General features: G+C 43.7%; 2 protein-coding genes across 5 annotated transcripts; both read left to right on the forward strand.

Annotated features, from left to right (window-relative positions):
* The first annotated feature begins 3,017 nt into the window (after window positions 1-3,017).
* dnajb5 (DnaJ heat shock protein family (Hsp40) member B5) lies at window positions 3,018-14,269 on the forward strand. 2 transcript variants are annotated; one of them, XM_030416260.1, is made up of 4 exons: window positions 3,018-3,634; window positions 5,725-6,002; window positions 6,842-7,497; window positions 12,191-14,269. In XM_030416260.1, exons 2-4 carry the CDS (start codon window positions 5,792-5,794, stop codon window positions 12,422-12,424), a joined length of 1,101 nt encoding a protein of 366 aa, XP_030272120.1. In that variant the 5' UTR covers window positions 3,018-3,634; window positions 5,725-5,791; the 3' UTR covers window positions 12,425-14,269. The 2 variants fall into 2 exon arrangements, with proteins under 2 accessions (XP_030272120.1, XP_030272121.1); XM_030416261.1 differs by lacking the exon at window positions 3,018-3,634 and adding an exon at window positions 3,750-4,171.
* akr1a1a (aldo-keto reductase family 1, member A1a (aldehyde reductase)) lies at window positions 7,375-20,205 on the forward strand. Of its 3 annotated transcripts, none has more exons than XM_030416263.1 (9): window positions 7,375-7,497; window positions 16,625-16,722; window positions 16,813-16,932; window positions 17,979-18,130; window positions 18,254-18,449; window positions 18,529-18,578; window positions 18,672-18,821; window positions 18,915-19,074; window positions 19,377-20,205. In XM_030416263.1, exons 2-9 carry the CDS (start codon window positions 16,642-16,644, stop codon window positions 19,440-19,442), a joined length of 975 nt encoding a protein of 324 aa, XP_030272123.1. In that variant the 5' UTR covers window positions 7,375-7,497; window positions 16,625-16,641; the 3' UTR covers window positions 19,443-20,205. The 3 variants fall into 3 exon arrangements, with proteins under 3 accessions (XP_030272123.1, XP_030272122.1, XP_030272124.1); XM_030416262.1 differs by lacking the exon at window positions 7,375-7,497 and adding an exon at window positions 15,913-16,006; XM_030416264.1 differs by lacking the exons at window positions 7,375-7,497; window positions 19,377-20,205 and adding exons at window positions 15,913-16,006; window positions 19,164-19,369.
* Window positions 20,206-20,362: the final 157 nt, after the last annotated feature.

Raw genomic sequence — 20,362 nt, forward strand, 5'->3', positions numbered from 1 at the left:
TGTTCATTTATAACAAGGTGGATTTCCATAACCATATGGTGAAAGCTATAACTGCAAGCATGTCATAATATAGCATAAAAATTAGCATTTATAGAGTTTAGAGCAGGGTTTCCCAATCACCGGGCCGTGGACCTGTACTGGATCTTGGGTTGCTCTTTACAGCGAAAACCCAGTGGGCACTAAGTGGGCTGATGTAATTACCATATCTGTACTGCACTGTGTCCTGTTCTTTATTTTCCTGGATATGCAAACCGTTTTTTTAATTTTTTATTCCATATCACAAGGCAAATCATGTTCGTGTTCAAAAACCTGATTATATTTTCTTAAAAGATTTAATGTGACAGTGAAAACTCTTTACCAATTGCATCATGTGGGGGTCAAAGGTAGACATGCGTGGCAGGTGGTCACGTCCAAATAGCTACTAGTGGGAGAAAAAAAATGAAGAAACAGACTGGATTAACAATGTTTTTGTTTTTTACTGGGACTGTTGAAAAAAAGTGGGGACGATGATGATGATGATGATGATGATCGTAAGGCTAAATTGGTACAACATATCGAATATTATGGCAATACTGCAAGTGTGTCTATATGATCCTTTCACCCTTCTGTGACTAGGCATTGTCACTTTGAAAACTAAGGTGACACTACTACTAGAGTACATACGCTGCAATGTCTCATAAAATTGAGTGTTTATAGTATAAAGTTCAGAGAATGTTATCAATCCAAAAGGGTGGAACTTGAAGACATTAAGAGGCACTATTACAAATCCGCCTGCTGCCTTAGACCCACAGACAGCACCAGGGATTTATCAATACACATCACAGTTAAGCTGCTGATATTTCAGTACCTCAGTCATGCAGACTAGACTAACGTATTCAGATAAACAACCCCTCTGCCGCTGCATTCTCTCTGCTATTAGAGGATGTAGAGGGGTGGTGACAGGTTAATGAGGAGGATGGCATCCCCCCACAATCCGCCTACTGCCGTCTCTCAGCTCAGTTACTGGAGCACAGTGAAGTACTCAATATTTACGTGACAACATGCTCTCAGACGTTACCTTGATTAGATACCTATTTTCATGTTCTCTCTCATACACACACACACATCCGCGTGCTCAGAGGACCCATCGCTGAGACAGAGTATTCCTGGCAGACACATCACTGTCTAGCAGATTCCCGTGTCACCATGGAAACCCAGCATCAGGTCAGGAATAGTTGTTCCTAGACGCTTTTAGTGCTCAGTCAGCATCTCAGCAGCACGTGGATCAGCCTCCTTCAGCCATCGTTGGCAATTACGATGAAGACTTAAAACAAACACGCTTTGCAGGTACAGAGATGTGATTATATTCTCCAAACTCTAACTGGCCATGAAGAAATCTGACAGGATTGAGTAAGAGAGGCTTATTGTGTCTTGTGCATGTACATTTAGCTTTCAGAGCTCTTGTTGTCGTCAGTGCATTGCAGTTGATTTCAACATGTCCCAGTGTCCGTCACAGGCTGAGCAGAGGGTAACAGCCCACCGCTGACCAGTTGCTCTTCTGGGACAGCTGCACTGGCCTGAAGTCCCTCACTGCTGCCAAAACACACACACTCAGCCGGACACACAGGAATGTCTATCCACATTTGTCCTCACAGTGACTTCTCTATGTGTTTCCATTAATTTTGATTGTGTGTGAGTGTGAGTGCAAGTCACTGAGTACATGCATGTGTGTCAGACAGACTCCTCCATTGACAACACCCACCTTTCTCGCACCTCCTCGCTAGTCCGGTGGGGAGTGATGACTCAAGCTTTAAATGACTCTTTATTTTTCTCTGTCTGTCTATTTCTCACATTGACCCCAGCGGAGCAGGAGCACTTTGTCCAACTGAGTGTACCTCTCTGTGCATAAAGGTCATCAATAATGACTCAGGCCTCTACCGGTGGTGTAATCGGCTATATGTGATTTTCAGAGAGGTGGGTAGGCTGCATGTTGATGTGCTCAATGCGGAAGACTCGAAGGAATGTTTGGCCTTCAGAATGTACTGGGTTTAATTTTTTTGCAAATCTCCTTCACAGTGAGGACACATAAACCTCCACTGAGAGGACTGTTTTTTAACACGTTAATGTCGGTTTCTATCTGCACTGCGGAAATAATGATTCTGGGGCTACTCTTGAAAACATCGTTAGGCTGAGGTGTAGTTGTAAGGTGAAATAAAGGGCAGAACTAAGCTCCACAGTCTAATCCTCAGGCCCGGAAGAGGGTTGAATCTAGGCTTAAGACTATTGTAATGGGTGTGTGTTGAATATTTTCAATGTATTTGATTTTAATAACTTATTGCACAGACTATGGGAGGATCGTGTGTTTATGGTAGGCTAGTCCCTCATTACGTAATTAGGCTGTGGGTCAAGGTTCGAGGTTAATTGGGTTATTTTGGGGGAACTGTTCAAAGGTCCGGTGTGTTGGATTTAATGGCATCAGCGGTGTGTTGGCAGATTGCAACCAACTGAACACCCCTCGTTTCACCTTTCCTTACAATAGCTGCTAAAAACATTAAAAGACCCTCTCTAGAGCCTGTGTTTTGTTTGTCTGCCTTGGGCTATTGTAAAAAAAACAAAAACATGGTGGCGCAACATGGTGGAATGTGCTCACTCTGTAGATATAAAAGGCTGAAGCTTGATTTATGCTTCTGCTGTCAGTCCGTTTACCGGGGAAGCTACAGCTGGCGATCTGCTCAGTACCGCAAGCCACATAGACCGGCAGTGCACCTATGTGAACGCAAAAGCCGGTCAGTTTAAGTTTAAGTTAAGTTAAATTAATGACACTTTTGAACATTATTTTCCATTTCTGCCCCAAAATCGTACAAACTTTACATTTAAAAGTAGATTTAACCTAAGGGAAAGGGTTCATGTTGGGGGTCATTTTTTGTAGGGCGTTGCAACTAAGATTTCCAGGGTCCCCGTGTTTGATCTTGGTGTGGGTTTTTTTTTTAATTATTATTTTAACTTGAGTGAGTTCCCAGGATATCAAACTAAAGTCCAGGGTTAAGGGCAGGAGGTATTATTTTGGGAGGTTGGGTTGAAGTTGGGAGTTATTTCGGGCATCGGTGCTGGAAAGGTAGGATGGGACTGCATACATCTTCACTGTTTACAGAGACAGAAGATCAAAAATGCGTGCGTGTATGGAGTCATCACATGACTCAGCAGCGTTTAACTCAATCCAAGCACGACTACACGACCACGCGCACGCACGCACGCGTTTTCTGTCAGGTGTTTGTTCTTCTGACAACTCTAAGGACTCCCTGTCTCCCTCTTTCTTTCTCTCTCTCTTTCCCTCCCTCTCTCTCTCCCCAAATATGACTCTGTTTCTCCACACAGTGAACCACAGCCTCTGACATGCCAGCTTACACCGGTGGATCCTACAAGGGGGAGAGAATTAAAGCAATGCAACTGGTCCGTTTCTTGTTTAAAGAAAACCTCAGTTTAACTCCATCCTAGATGTAGCTTCACTCAGCCTGAGCATAGACCTTAAACAAAGAGCTCTGCCGGCGCTGGGCTGAGAGGGCTGGGTCTGCTCTCCAGACTGCAAACTGATTTTTTTAGACACCGACCGGAGCGGATCGGATAGGATCGGATCGGACACAGGGTAGCAGGCTTGGTAAGGAATTGTTTTATTCATTTTTTATTTTTTAAATGCAGATTTTACGCAGCAGATTTCGGACCGGGGCAGACCAGGATCACGGATGGGGAGTCGACTTGAATGGGGGGGGGGAGAGAGGGAGTTGTCACCTGGCACAGCCTCAAAATTAATAAGTTCATTGATTTTTAGATCATGAATATTAATGACTGAACCGCACGAACTTTCCGGAGCCGCAGTTTCTTCTCTCCAAATCCTTTTCTTGCGCGCATACAATAGCAGCCTGGGTGGGGGGGGGGCTGTGTGTGGTGGATCTGGGTTTATGGCCGGGCTGTGTGGGCAGTTGTCCGAGGTCTTCCAGTGAGACGTCAGACGCAGCTCAGTGTTTGGTCACCGGTTATTTCCGAGCCTGTGATCCTCGCGGCGTCCTGACGTCAATTTATAAGGACCCAGCGGTGCCGGGCGGCGGGCAGACACCGGGGGCTGAAGGAGAGAAAGACACAAGGCAGCCGGGCCATGTTGGCGTGATATTCCCTTCAGAGATAGCTGAGCGTTCCGGTAGGATTTTTCTTCATTTGATGCTCCATTGCTTTGTTTCCCTCAATCTCGTTTTTATTAGCAAGATCTCGCGTATGCTTCTCACCTGGCTCCCTGCCCCTGGTTATTTCATTTTCATTCTGTGGATTAATATGGAACCTGTGTCGGGTTGAACAGTGTAAATTATGACTTAAATGAATGGTTCAAAATGTCGGGCTTTAAGATTTTAGGGTTCTGTGATGTAATAGCGAACCACGTCCTTGTCTGACAGCTTAGCGGCGTGAAGAGGCTTTCTTTTTTTCTTCCCCACTTTTGTGCTCCTTCGGTTAAATAGAGGATCGCTGTGTCCTGGACACAGTGACCGCAGTGTCTCAGTGAAGAGGAGTCTGCTGTCTGACAGGTTGTGTGTCTCTGCCCAGATGGTTTGACACAGCATGTATTGAGCAGGATCAGTCTATAGTCAAGCCATTCTTATTTAATCTATATATGATGCAAAAAAAAAACTAAAAAAAAAAAAACTGAAAATATCACCACATTTCAAAATAAGTGCCTTTGTGATGAATGAGTCCAGGTATTGTCTGTACCTGGCAGGCTGATCTGATAAGGAGAAGCCCGCTGATGAAGCAGATGAAGGGGATTCCTCTGCAGCCACATCCCCATGGCAACAAGGCGGTGCTCTGGTTTTCCATTTCCATCTATCACTAAATAGACTCACAGTAAACCTCTAATAGAGAGCACTTGACTGTCCCCTGCACCTCTGCCAGGACACATATAGTCTGTTGCTCCGGTCAGCATTGACCTCGGAGGAGTGTGATAAGACACTAACTAACTAACATAGGGCCGCACAATCGACCAAGAATAAAAGTCAAATGTGTGATAAAACAGCATTAAGATTAAATACTGGAATGCTGCAGAGATGAACTAGCCTACATATCTTGTTCTCCAGATGTAAGAAGGCATGTCTGTATGGTGAAGACTAGGGTTCGACTGATAATAATGGTAATTTCAAGGATGATATCGATAATTAATCATCAAGGGATAGTAATCATTATTTGGAACCAATATACATATGCTGTAAAAATAAAAATAACAATTTGCTCTTAAGGGCCATTTTGAGGCATACTTAAGTACTTCCATTTCCTGCTCCTTAAAACTTTCCCTCCACTAAATGTTTTGGATAACTTTCGTTACTTAATACTTTGCAGAGTCTTTGTTCAATGTTGATGGGTTAATACTTGTGATGTGCAACCAGTCAGATTTTGTGGGCCGGACACTGATCGAGAGCACAGAGTAATGATTAAGGAGAGAGAAAGGATGCTGGATCAGAGCCATAGTGCATTTCAATTAATCTGTTTCACCAGCAATCAGACATAAAAAAAACAAAACTGACAAATGGAAAAACGACCCCACAAACTGGTCTACCCCCAGTGAAGACCCCAACAAACTTCAAAAAGTTTGCGCAAAAATGATCTTTCCCACTAATTGTAAATCATGCATAGCAATCGCAGCATCTGCCGAATTAATCACTGTTTGATTTTTCGACCATATGTAACGGTAGCCTTGTATCTCCCCAGTGACTGACCACTGCCAGAGTTTAAGAGGGGGGGTCCCAATCCAGAGAGTGTATGCGTGTGTGCAGCTATGGGAAAGGACTACTACAAGACCCTGGGCATCCCCAAGGGCTCCAATGAGGAGGAGATCAAGAAGGCCTACCGGCGCATGGCGCTGCGCTTCCACCCTGACAAGAACAAGGATGCCAACGCTGAGGAGAAGTTCAAGGAGATCGCAGAGGCCTACGAGGTACTCAGCGACCCCAAGAAGAGGGTCGTCTACGATCAGCTAGGAGAGGAAGGTGAGAGGTTTTCACGTCTGGGTTTGATCCTAACCGTCTGCCTGTGTCCTTGAAGGATCACTGAGAGAAAGTGGACAGAGAGTGCAAGCGTTATGATGTATTAAGTTGTTATTGAAATAGCTCAGGAACAGACTCAGCTTCTAATATCACAGTGGAGGACTTGAGCCACTGAAGTAATAACACTGTGTCTCTTCCATGTCTTTGTGTTTGTGGTTATGTGCAGGAACTTGTGTGTGATTTCTATTGTTATTCTTCGTGTCAACAACACTTACCAGCTCTAATACTTTACAGTCATCCTCTGCTTCGAGTATAGTGTGTGTGTGTGTGTGTGTGTGTGTGTGTGTTCTTGTTCTTGTTCTTGTTCTTTTTCTTGTTCTTGTGTGTGTGTGTGTGTGTGTGTGTGTGTGTGTGTGTGTGTGTGTGTGTGCGTGTGCGTGTGTGTGTGTGTGTGTGTTCACTGACAGACAGACTGCTAAAGATCATTACGTGGTTGAGATATGAATAGCAGCGACTCCTGTAGTTTTCATTGTGGGTGTTTTGTGCATGTGTCTCTGTTCAAAAGGTGTGTGTATTTGTGTGAGTGTGATGAACGGAGTGACCTGGTATTTTATGAGTTCCTCCACCACCGGTGCTGTACGAAGATCAGTGATGCTGTGGGATTTTTCCCGCCCACGTGAGCTCCACTCTCCTCTGGGCTGTTACCCACATGCCGTCTCTTGTGAACAGGGTCCTGTTGCTGCTATCTGAGTTCGTGTTAATGTGTGTTTTTCAGCTGGTGGGCGTTTGAGTGTGCATGTGCATCTGAGGTCTCACGTTCTTCTTTCCCTCCACTCTCTCAGGTTTGAAAACAGGAGGCAGCAGCTCTTCGGGGGCTCCTGGCGGCACAACGTACCACTACACCTTCCACGGAGACCCCCACGCCACCTTCGCCTCCTTCTTTGGCGGCTCCAATCCCTTCGACATGTTTTTTGGCTCCAACCGCAGCCACAACCGCTCCAATGGTTTCTCCTTCCACAATGACCACGACACGGAGCAGGACATGGACATGGATGAGGATGACCCCTTCGCTCACTTCGGGAGGCAGTTTGGCTTTCCAGGGGGGGTGAACAACGGCTTCCCAGGGGAGGGCCGCAGGAGGAGGGGGGTGCCTTCAGAGCGCCTGGGGACCGGGCGAAAGCACCAGGACCCTCCGGTAGTCCACGAGCTGAAGGTCTCCCTGGAGGAGATCTTCCACGGCTGCACCAAGCGCATGAAGATCACCCGCCGCAGACTGAACCCAGATGGGAGGAGCATGAGGACAGAGGACAAGATCCTCAACATTATCATCAAGAAGGGCTGGAAGGAGGGAACCAAGATCACCTTCCCAAAGGAAGGGGACGAGACCCCCGAGAACATTCCTGCTGACATAGCCTTTGTGCTTAAAGATAGAGGGCACGCCCACTTCAAGAGGGACGGTTCCAATATAATTTATAACTGCAAGATCAGTCTAAAAGAGGTGCGTCCGTCCTTTTTCACGCTCCCTTTCTCTCTTCTGTCTTGCTATCTGTTTTTTTTTTTGTTTTTTTTCAGTCTCTTCTGCATGTAAATGAGCAGATACTGCAACTGAGGTTGGGAGTTTGAACCCCATGAGAGCAAACCAGGCAGAAACTTAATGTATTCATGCAGCTGCAAAGCTTTGGCTGAATATCCAAAAATGGCACACTTGTCACTCAACCTGGGCTGGATGAGGTGTAGAGGTGTGAGTGTGACTTAATGATTGGATTATGTCCTCTGTGGGTGGCCATATAGAGCATATATAGGAGTGAGTGTGTATATGTGTGTGTTGCTGGAGGGCAGGATCAGTGAACGGCAGACTCTGTCAGTGCAGTGTGAGAGAAGCAGCAGGAATGTGTTGTCCTTGTGTGACCGGCGTCCTCACTTGTTCTGCGCTGCTGTCTCAGTGTGCTGTTTTGCATAAACACACATGCAACCAGGCACACACAAAGCTACACACAGCATGAAAATTGCATGCAAGTGAACACACTCATGCATCTTCAAGTGTATTTGAAAACACACACAGTAAAAGACGGATTGCGGTGGAACAGTTGTGACAATCCAGGATGCTATTACTGTGACTGGCAGGACATTTAATTAGCTGCTCCTACGAGGGCAGCGAGTCCAGCACAGCTCTGCTCTCGGCCTGTGAATTGCACGAGCTTTAATGTTGTCTTGATAGCGCTGCCACTCACTGGTCTGTAGTCCCCATGTTCAGTCTAATGGCATATGTTCTCAAAGAGTTTGGCATTTCAGGGAGGTCGTCTGTACTCCAATCAGGCCAATTTTGAGCAGTTTTCCTCTAAAAGCAGCACCGACTCTTATAAGTCTCTTCAGAGGTGATTCGCAAGGAATTGTATTGTATTGTATATGGTTTATTTGATAGGGACAGATACAGATCATGTGGGTTGTACAACAATCCAACAGAAAGCATCATAGCATTTGTAGCCTTAGCTAATTTCCAATGCCCGTCCCTAGAGGGGCCTTTAAAATAACATACAAAAAACCTGTTTTTTAAAAAAAAATCTTATCCATTCATCCAACCCTCCACTCAACCATCTATCCATCAATGCATAAACAATATCTTCCTATCCATTCATCCATCCCTCCATTCATCCATAGAATATATTAAATAACATGATAACATATTGGCCTATCTTTCCCTGAATCTTGGCCTAGAAAATCAAGGATGTCTGCACACAACGCAGTCATGAAGACGGCCTCATTAATGAGAGCGTATTAGAGAGTGCTTAGTTGCGTTAAGCAGGAGATGGTACTTGATCAAACCTGCACCATGATTAAGTTTACACTGCAGAACTCCCACAGCACAAGTGCTCTGCTCCAACAGCAGCCAGATAAGAGACTTAAGTCTGATGCAGCTAAAGACGGGATGGAGGACAGGAGGGGAGGGGAGATGGGGGGGGGGGGGTATCCGGGGAATAGAGGGGGAAGTGGGTCAGATGATTCAGTATCCAAAGCAAATAAGAGCTCATATTCCACTGCTCCATTCTGCTTCCCTGAAGATGAGATGCTGCAGTGAAAACACAGCGCGAGCTCCATGCAACCTGCCGCATGTCGTATGGCAAACGTCATGCAATCCACCAGTAGATGATACCCCACAAGACGATTGTTTTCCATAAGCGAAAAAAAAGAGCTCTTCATAGGTGTTATGCAAAAACAAACAAGGTAGGTTATGTCTTAATGATATTTGGAAATGCATTACTTAGTAGCATATTCGGACTTCTGCATGATTCCCCCGATATTTGGTTGCTCAATTTTGCGTTTGTGCCGCCAAGCACTCGTGTGACCACGCCATAAACCACAGGGAGACACTGCTGGAGGCAATTTCCAGCCCTGCAGTGCTCTCACTGTGACAGCAGTCAAAAGCAGTTTGAGAGTTCAGCACTGATTTCACACGTTGACTCGCCTGAAACTGACCTATACCTGGATTCATAGTCTGGCTCTTTCTGACGTTAATGAAGCCACTGCAGTGTGATGGAATCGTCTGTGGCAGTGCGTTTCTAGCTGCTGTCACCACTGCACTCAGCTCAGCTGCTAACACACGTCCAAACACACATAGGTGCTAACTGTAGCTGTTGGGCTCTAAAGGGGATGTGGACCGCTCTTTACAGCCTCACCTTTGATTTAATTTGGAAAGACAAATATTCTGTTTAACCACGATGGTGGAAGAATCACTGTGGTTCAGTCCTGTCAGTCCGATTAAATGCAGCAATAGCAACCAGAATTCAGGACAGGAATGTATGAAGGGTTTTGACTGACCTGACATCCCACAGCCTTATGGGGACCATTTGGGTTGTGAGGACATGTTGAAAATGGTGGTTTCAGAAAATTATTTGATCAGAAACGTTATGCATGTCACAATGATAGTTATTGTTAGCATAAGGGTCTAGGGAATAAAAGGAAGTCCACAGAACATTCACACAACTAGCAAAATCAAAATGTGTGTGTCTGTGTGTGTGTGTGTGTGTGTGTGTGTGTGTGTTTTAAAGCTATGATGTCTGAGCCGAGGCTTATGCAATCAGTGGGCCCTCAGATCAGCAAGCAGTGTGTGTCGAACGTCATGGCAACCTGTCTCTGTGTGTAAGATTTGTGTTGGTGAATGGAGCTGCTCATAACAGGAGGATGAGCGCTAGTCTCCATCGCAGTCACAGGCTAAATCACCTCCTAATGTATGTAGTGGGTAAAAGTAGACTGATGTCATGGCTGGAAATGCCATCTGTCCTCTGGAACAGCTGCTCCGCTTGACTGAACTTCAACTGTCCACACGTCCATTCACCAAAAAACGCCAGACGAGACAAGAAAATCCTCCAGCAGTCTTAATACAACATTGGCCTGACATGGGCCGAGTGTTAGAGGTTAAGCACCTGCCGATATGGGCTAAATCACCATTACATCATGATGGCCCAGTCGCTTTGAGATGATTGGTGTTAAGAGTTGGTGTGTATAAAACAGGAGTACTAACACTTTATTGCAAAGATGATCAATGCCTGACTTTTCATCAAGAACCACCAGCAGGTGAAAACGTTCACGTATCCTGTCAAATAGTAAACAGTCATGATTCTCAAACAATATAACAACTTTGGTGATCCACTAACTTTTCCAAAATGTCTCAAAAGGTATTGGGTGGATTGGTAAGAAGTTCGTAAGGCACATACATGTTTCCTAAAGGATGAACAGCAACAGTGTCGCTCCTCATCCTGTTGCATCATCAGGTCCAAAAATACCTAATTAGCCAATGATAGCTAATTAATAGATTATGGCAAATGAGAGCATGTAAATATGGTAAATTGTGTAGTTAGCAATTCATTTATACCTGTTAAACATTAGCATGGTGGAGTTGTCACTGTAAGGAATGTTTGCATGGTGACATTAGCATTTAGCTCCAAGCACTCTACCATAACTGAGGTGTCTTTAGAGACCAGCTCGGTGTTCTAAAAACTCAAATGGCAACAAAATGTTGTGACCATTGAAAAGCTGTGCATGGTGATGTCAAGCTAGTATATCAAGGTTTCTTGTTAAGTACTTTTAGGGTAATTTTGACTTTATTAGTGGGAATAACATGTAACAAAGGCTAACATCAGCCAGATTTAGAACCATGGTCATCTTAACCACATGTTCCAACTCGTTTGGCAACATCACCCTTTAAAATACCTTCTTTAAACGTCACTTTTTAAACCTCTGAAGTTTCCAAGTTCTCGTTACATATTTCTGCTTTTCTTACTTCCTTGACCTAAACCCCCTTTAATCCTCGTGAATCATACGTGCTCTCCCTCCTCCTTTATCCACACCTCCATGGTATTTATTCACTGACCTTATTTTGTGTTGTATATCATTTTGTAACAGCTGCTTATACATGCATTATATAAGAAAAGTTTCCTTATTCATCAGGATGTTCATTCACAGAGTTTTGGATTTAAATGGTTATTTTTATTCAGCGCAAATCTGGCGAGTGATGCTCACTGGAAAGCCTGTGAAGTCGTGATAACCACAGGTCTCCGTGTTTAGTTTGGCGCTTGCTACGCTCTGACTGGATTCATCAGGCATTGTGATAAGGAGGTGCGGGGGTGTGTGTGTGTGTGTGTGTGTGTGGGTGTGTGTGTGTATGGGGGGGATGTTTGTGTATGTGTTCTTTCTCCTCGTCCTGCCAGCCCATCTGACAAGCCCTCCAAGTATTTACGAGCTCAGCCGATTCCTGCCTCACTTCATTAGCCCCCGCTATGAGATCGTTGCTAAAATTAGTTCCCTGTGCAATGTGTAGCCCCTCCAACACTGACACACACACAACCCTTCAACCCACACTCACACACACATACACACCCACACACAAAAACTGGGAGACTTTTTTCCCACTGCCAAGTCGTGTCCTCCTAATCTTCCCGATCCAAGTGCTGTTCAGTAGACCCCTCAGTGCTGGAGTTGATACGAAAACAATTTGCCAGGAAGGCCACCCTGTCTCACACACACATGATGAACACACACGGACAGCTCATGGAAGTTTGACTTCATACTGAGCGGAGACAAAGTTAAGTTTTTAGTTCATGGGAACATGAAGTCATGGGGATATTAATGGCTTTGGCATTTACTTCCTACTTAGGATATTAACCCTTTCAATCATCTCTTTCTTTCTCTTCCAGGCATTGTGTGGCTGCACAGTTAGCATACCCACGCTGGAAAACCGCATCATATCGCTCCCCTGTCATGATATCATCAAGCCAGGGACGGTGAAGCGACTCAGAGGGGAAGGCCTGCCTTTCCCTAAGAACCCGTCACAGCGCGGTGACCTCATCGTGGAGTTTTCTGTCCGTTTTCCCGACAGGATCCCCCCTCAGTCCAGAGAGATCATCAGACAACACCTCCCCCAGTCGTAGGAAGACTCACCATCAACCTCTTCACTACCACACACTCCAGACTCAATGGCCCCGAACCCCATAAAACCGACCCCTATTGGTCTTTTATCTTATATTTTGACCCTCATTGTAGTTCCCCTTTCCACATCAAGTCTCCATCATGTCCTGCGTGACAGCACACTGATCTGTGTAGGGACTTTGCAGTGGGAGGATGAGGGAAGTATTCCGAGATGAATGGCAGTGTCTGGATGTAATTATTTCTTCTGTCTTTTGGCCCAGGCACACACACACACACAAGCGTCCGAAGCAGTGGAGCGGCGCTGAGGACGGGCTCGGCACAATCGTGGCTTTTACAGGATCGTCTTTTCTTAACCCTGTTTTTTACGGATTTATCAGTGGTTTTATATGCTGTCCAACTCTCTGATCCTTTTTGTGATAGAATGAAGTGTGAGATATTTTTTAAAAGACACCTTTTTTCCAGGATTTTCTTTTCCGAAAGAAGTTTCAAATAGAATTATTTATTTATACTTTGGGTGTACCAGCAGCTTCCGTGTGTTCAGTGCAAAAACCCAGTTTTAACACAACTCCCTCCCTGCGACCTGCTTTACTCCTGCTTTCAATCTGATGAAGCATTGTGCTTGAAGTCTGTAGGCCTTTTACTGTTTAGTAAGATCTGTCTCCCCGTGATCAGTTGTAGTTTGATGCGCGCACACTTAAAGGCTCGCATTACTTCAAATAATATCTTAGCTGCATTGGAAAATTTGGGAATGACAATCACATACTGTAACAGCAGTGTAAGCTTGGATAATACAGTCTGCACATAATATGGGTGCTTTCCCTTCTGAGCTGTGTGGCTCCCCTGAACTCAGTAGCCTGGCTCACTATCTGAGGGACATTTAGGTGCCTTAGCCCTGGGGTCATACCACATATGTGAACACACACACACACATACAGGTCACACTGTAATAAACATACAACCAGGCATGTTAAGTGCACAACAGACAATGCCCTATGCTGTGTTAGACATTACCATTCTCCCAGTGGTGGGGATCTTGGAAAACCAGTAAGCAATGTTAAGTCAATCAACATTTAGTACTGTATGAACACATGGAGATTTTTAGGTAAAGATTTGATACAAGACTGATGAATTTTGCCAATGTTTCCCTGTAAAGTGCCGTACAAAGACGGGTTGGATCTCCCAGTTAATCTGACGTAGTAAAAAGTGGAGATTTCTCTGGGAAACCCAGCTTTGTTGTTTATATTCTGCTTTCTCTCTCGCCATTTGAAGGCAACGTCTCGGTGCTACTGTGAGCAGTGCCAAAAACAGACCCCCCCCCATTGGGATCTCCTCTTTGGCTTCATGAAGTTTGTGATTTGATAACTGCTTCTGTCTTCTGTAACATCTGTACATTAAACTTAACATCTGTTTTTTCAGTAGAGAAACCCCTGTTTAGGAAACAGGTTTTGTAACATTGCAGCAGCTGTTCTCTGTCTCAGCTGCAGGGGGCTCTGAAAGCTCTCTGAAAGCTCTTCCTACTGTAGTTTAAAGCAATGACAACACGTATGTGTGAGTATGGTTTATGCAGAGAGCACTGGTGGGTCGTAGGTAACATGCGAGTGAGAAAATGTTTGAATGCGAATGTTGATTAAATGCACTTTTATGTCATAAAAGGTTCTGACAAAACTTTAAGGTGACGGGCTGAGACTTGAATGACTGGTCTGAGTGTGTGAGCGTCCTGCCTCTCAGAGCCTCCGGAGGCGCTGGACTGGACACTGCTGCTGAGCGACTCTCACTGCTTCTGTGCATTTGACAATATTTATGATCATTTCAAAGTGACAACAAATAAACCAAATGTGTGAAGTTCACAGTTTGTGTCATCTGAGTTTCTCTTTCAAGAGTTATCCATCTGTTTCCTGAGTGCAGTGATGGAATGTAACTAAGTGCATGAACTGTTCCTATGTACAATTTCGAGGTACTTGTTCTTCACTCCAGTACTTCAGATTTCTGCTACTTTATACCACCACTTCACCACCTTTTGTATCCTTTAGGGATAGCGTGCTGCATCAGAGCCAGAGGAATATATTTTAAGTATGTCAAATATGACTTTTGGGTACCATGACTACTGAGCAGAACAGGAGTTTTGGATAAACAGAACCCGCTTTGATTGAAAGCCTGCAATTGACAATGCATTGAACATCAACAGTCTAAAAGTAACTAATATTATGAGTCGCGTTTGAAAAGAATACTTCGGATCCACACTCATTATTATTTTAATACCAGTAGTTTTACTTGTAATTGAGTACTCTTTCCACGACTGGTGAATAGCAGTTAAAACTAGCTCCACCAGTAAATGCTGCTGACACATGGATGCATCAGTGTTAAATCTAATAATAGTGTGATAATGTATAAGTATAATGTATCAGTCACTGGGGATATTTTTCTGCAGAATGAGTGATAGTTAAAATACATTTTTCAGATAATACATTCAAGTACAAATTTAAACGCATTGGCTTTAAGCTCTGGTGGAGTGCTTTTACGTTGTTTAGTCGGCACTATTGTCTTTGAGTACTTCTGCACCGCTGCTCAGTCCCTCTTGGTACAGAAATAAGTAGCTTGGATGTTGGAAAATGAGGATTCGTGACATGACCTTTATGACACTGTAAACGATGAAATGAACAAGGTTTCTCATGTTCAGTGTTAAACATGGGATCCTGAGAAAGGTTAAACATTGGTTATTAAGAAGCCATAAAAATGAGGTAAGAAATCACTTTTGGAATCCTGTGTGATCAAACTTAATATAGAGAAAAAATAATAATAATTTTAAAACCTAATTTTTTTACGTGTTAAAAAGATTTAACACGTAATAAATTTAAGAATTTAACTGTATGCTGCTTCAGTAAGAAGTGGGCGGATCGATCCAAATATCAATAGTATCGATACCAAGGTGAGTATTGGTATCGGATCGATAATAGCGTGATGAGATCGATATTTTTGTTGTAGTTTCTCTTCTATAAATTCAGCAAAGCACTCGTATTTCTTCACAGAGTTTGCGTGAGCGCAGCGCTCCTCTTCACTTCTCTCACTCCACTCACTCAGGTTCACTGTAACTGAAACTCAAAAATATATACTTATATTGATATAGAGCTTACCTCAAACCTGAAGTTTGAATATGGCAGAATATAATAACCCTTCTGTAGTATCTGTTGAAAGAACATCAGTAATTCTATTTAGGCTACATGCAGATAGGTTATAGATTTAATCAAGTTAAATATAATTTTCTTATTTGGCTAAAATCTTTGTCCTGTGTTTTATCATTATCATAATCATGGTCAACTAATTAAAGTCAAAAGTACCAAATTTTCAGTATCGGTATCGGTATTGGTATCTGCGATACTGGCCCTGTAATTATTTGGTATCAGATCGATACCAAAATTTGCGGTATTGCCCACCCCTAGCTTCAGTGAGTATAGTGGAGTTTGGACACTTCCCATCAGTTTGAGTTACAGATCAACAAATGAAGGCAGACTTTGACCTCAGCCTGTCTGTTAAAATCCAGACTGGCCCTCAGCTGATCACATGTCCATCTAGCAGAGCCATCCCGGGTAAGAAAAATGAAAAGACTAACGAATAAATAGACTTTAACTCACTTTATGGTTTTATCTTTGCAGTGTTTTTAGGCTGTGTTAGAGCATTAGTCAATTACACCGTCTGTCATGCCGCTGGGCCGTCAGGGCAGGTGATCTGTTTTAAGAGATCATGTGAAATGTGTATCACATGGTAGGGATACTGCAGACAATTAGGGCACCATGGGAAGGCTCTGGGATCTTCTGCAGCAGTGCCACACTGTGACTAATCCCATATACCTTAATCAGCTATTTCTGGTAATAAGGCTGGGTTCACAGAAGGTTTATAGTTCCAAGGAAAAACTTCGAAGCTCAGAGGGTGAAAACACATTAGAAAAAGCAGGTCACCGATATTTTTGTTGCTTTGTTGGCAGAAAATGTATCTACATGCATGAGGGTGACTGCTTTGCGAAAGGCCTTTGCACATGTAGAGTAAATGCACACACACACACACACAGCCCCTGCTGGAGTTAATGAATTCAGACGTGAGTGTGAATCAGTAACATGCTATTAGGACTTAGTCATGATGACAGGGTCCGTTTCCATAGGAGTCTACATGTGAACACCTCACACTCTCCTCCGTCTGTTCTCCGTCAGGTCCTCAGAGGTGAAACATGAGCACCTTCGTGACTCTCTCCACGGGGCAGAGGATGCCCTTGGTCGGGCTCGGCACATGGAAGAGCGGTCCAGGGCAGGTGGAACCACAAACTCTGGCGCTACCAACCACAATTTCAGAAATTATAAATGAAATAGTGTTTGGACTGTGTGTGTCTTTATGTTCTCAGGTGAAGCAGGCAGTGCTGGCAGCTTTAGACTGTGGGTACAGACACATTGACTGCGCTGCTGCGTACAGCAATGAGCAGGAGGTGGGAGAGGCTCTGGCTGTCAGGCTCGGCCCAGGGAAGGTGAGAAACTCTGAATTAAGTTTGAATTAGACACAATTTTGAGGGTTTATTCTTGACCTTGAAAACAACAGTTGACCGAACAATCTCATTTCAGGATCCACTTGACTTTTCATTAGTAGATGATGTTTGCAATGTTATTTATTTTGAGCATTTTTCTTCTTCTTGTCAATGTTGGATAAAAGTTCCAGTTCAGTGCCTGATGCGCTTTTTGATGTAGCTCCTATCTTTTTTTTTGTTTTAAATACATAATTGTAACGTGTCCTGCATTTAATGTGATGTATTGTGTTTTTTTTAATGTACCCTTTTTTGCACGTGCAAGCAAAGAACAATTTCAGCATTTTGGCCCACAGGAAGTAGATAGTAAAGTAATTTCTATCCTACTCTCTTCCTTTCTGAAGTTGAGGTTGACAGCTTAATTTAAGCACTGAAAAGAGCAGTTTACAAAACAAGATCCACTGACTTGCTTGTCAATTCTCAGAGTATTGAAAAAACTGAGCATTTGCAGTGACATGACAGCCATCTTTTTGCTGATGAAAAATATTTTGGTTATGCTTTCATACTGAGGTCCATGTAATAATTGTAATTAATAGGTAATAAGGTCCTCATAAGATGCTTTTTAACATTAATAAGACCATTAACGTTAATAATAGCATCATAGACACATCACATATACTTTATTATGCATTTACTAGCACTTTTTAAATGTCAACTATGCAAAAGAAATACCATATGGCTGATAAATTCTTTATCATACACCTTACGACGCTTAATGCGGCTCAAGTCTACTGACGTGCTGTAAATTAGCACTCACAATAGAGTCAGACAGAGTAAGCAGAGAGCTCCTGTGGGTGGAGGGGTTAAACTCCTGCCCATGAACTGCAGCGTCTGCAGTTTAAGGTCATTTCCTGGTCAGCGGTCACTTCTTGGTTTCGAAACTAGAGTAATAATAATGATAGGAATTGTGGCTTAGTATACATTCTGGGTAAAGATGGCCACAGTCAAGATGCTGAAACGTTTTCATGATACACCTGTCCTTTCTCTTCCAGGCTCTACGTCGTGAGGACGTGTTTATAACATCCAAACTGTGGAACACCAAACACGACCCAGAGGATGTTGAGGCGGCATGCAGGACCACTCTGGCCCACCTGGGTCTCTCCTATTTGGACCTCTACCTTATGCACTGGCCCATGGCGTTCCAGTGAGTATCTGCAGCCAGTAAACTGATTTGTCTCTCCGTGGTGGTCAATTTGTGGATCAATATGAGATTATTGTTTGTATGTGTGTGTGTGTGTGTGTGTGTGTGTGTGTGTGGATGTTTCAGGCCTGGGAAGGAGCTGATGCCTCGACGGGAGGATGGGAGTATCTGTTACTCTGACACACACTACAGAGACACCTGGGCAGCCATGGAGAGCCTGGTGGACAAAGGTCTGGTCAAAGCTCTAGGAGTGTCCAACTTCAACGCCAGGCAGACTGATGACATTATTAGCATGGCCAGACACCCACCTGTGGTGAATCAGGTACAATGTGGCCAAATAAATACAGTTTATGAGGTTTTATTGACAATTGTGATTCAGTGTGTGTCTCGTGGTCCCACAGGTGGAATGCCATCCATATCTGTCTCAAGCAGACCTCCTGTCTCATTGTCGGTCAGTGTCATTTGCAGATCAATTTCTTTGTCGTCAGTTCCGTTGAATATCGTTCTCATTGTGTCAGTGACGGTACATACACCTCTGCCTCAGGTCAGTGGCAGTTTGTGTGACAGCTTACAGTCCTCTGGGTAGCGGGGACAGACCCTGGGCCTCTCCTGGTGAACCAAGTCTGCTGCAGGATCCTCGACTTGAAGCTGTAGCCCAGAGGTACCAGAAAACACCTGCCCAGGTCATACTCAGGTAAGGCACTCAACAACTACAAAGTGACTTGTGAGCTCAGGTGTACAGATGAGCGCCAAACAGCTGCTTAAGTCTTTGGTGTCCTCTTGGCAGGTGGCACGTGCAGAGGGGCGTCGTGTGCATCCCTAAGAGTGTGACACCCTCCAGGATCCAGCAGAACCTGCAGGTGTTTGACTTTTCCCTGTCAGGAGACGACATGAAGCTGATCGAATCCTTCAACTGCAACGAGCGCTTCATCGTTCCATCAGTCGAGGTGAGTCACCGATCTCATGACACCTCAGAGGATGGCCCTCCATAGCAGAGCCCATGTTATGCCAATGAGTTATGTTTATATATGTACAGCAGCCATCGCAGTGCAAAATTGCTGAAGACTCACTGGTGACACCATTTGGCTGAGACATCAGCCGGTTTTAGATCTCCATAAATCTCCAACGTGCCGGGTATACTCTTTCTTTCTTAGAGAGCTGGACTGTACGAGCCTGAATCTTCTATGTAAACAAACCCTCATTCGGTTGTAATGTGAATATAAATAATTGCCATTTTTATTTTTCACAGAGGGATGGCAAGAGAGTGTGGAGAGATGCAGAACATCCTCATTTTCCCTTCCATGATCCCTACTGAGTCCACACACAGGGGAGATTGTGTCTTATGATTGTCACAAACTGTATACTGCAGAAACCACATTTCTACACTGAATTAAAATGCTATCAAAACAGATGTTCCTCTTTGGGATGGGTGGCATTAAATTGGTAATATTCAAGTGAATAAATTTGCCAGGAGAACAGATCAGAACATGTTTTTCTAGGCACACATTCACTGAGATTCCAGTGAGGGGAGAAAACAAATCATTTTTCTAATGCTACCATTATCCATTGCCTTCACCATTCTTTCACTGCCAGAGTGACACTGTGTGGTCAGTCACAGAACTGCCTGTCTGCCAAATGTCACAAGCTTTGATCACATGGTGCCTGCATGTCTGGCAGAGTGAAGACATCATCACTGAATCATGGCAGCAGCAGTGCTCCCACGGCCTAAATTTAGCAATTCATTCTACCTGATGTTGAAAAGGATCATTCCATTCATAAAGTGAAAATTCCAGCCAAATTCTTATGGTTTCTTGACGGTCTCTACTCAAAAACATAAATGACAAGCACTCATATAGAGCATTGCTTTATGTCCACATATTCTCATAACCTTTCCCCACTAAATGTAAATTCTCTTTAAATTTAAAATGCACTTACTGTTGTCAGTAAATATCAATTCTAAATGTTCTATACTATTCTATACCTGTACTAGCTGTGTTTAGTAAATAAAAATATATGCTGTTGAACTTGACACAGTGCAGTGTTTTACTGATCCTTCAATAAAAATGTTCTATCCTCTATATTGTGTCAATTTCTTCCTGTGGTATTGGACATGATAACAACAGACATTAATATTTATAAAGTTTGAAATGACACTTCTTACCATAGGGGACAAAGATGTAAAAGATGAGACAGAGCCTGAATCAGAAAAACTGACATGAACTAAAATACAAAAAA

The sequence above is a fragment of the Sparus aurata genome, chromosome 5, assembly GCF_900880675.1.
Source record: "Sparus aurata chromosome 5, fSpaAur1.1, whole genome shotgun sequence".
Classification (NCBI taxonomy): Eukaryota; Metazoa; Chordata; class Actinopteri; order Spariformes; family Sparidae; genus Sparus; species Sparus aurata.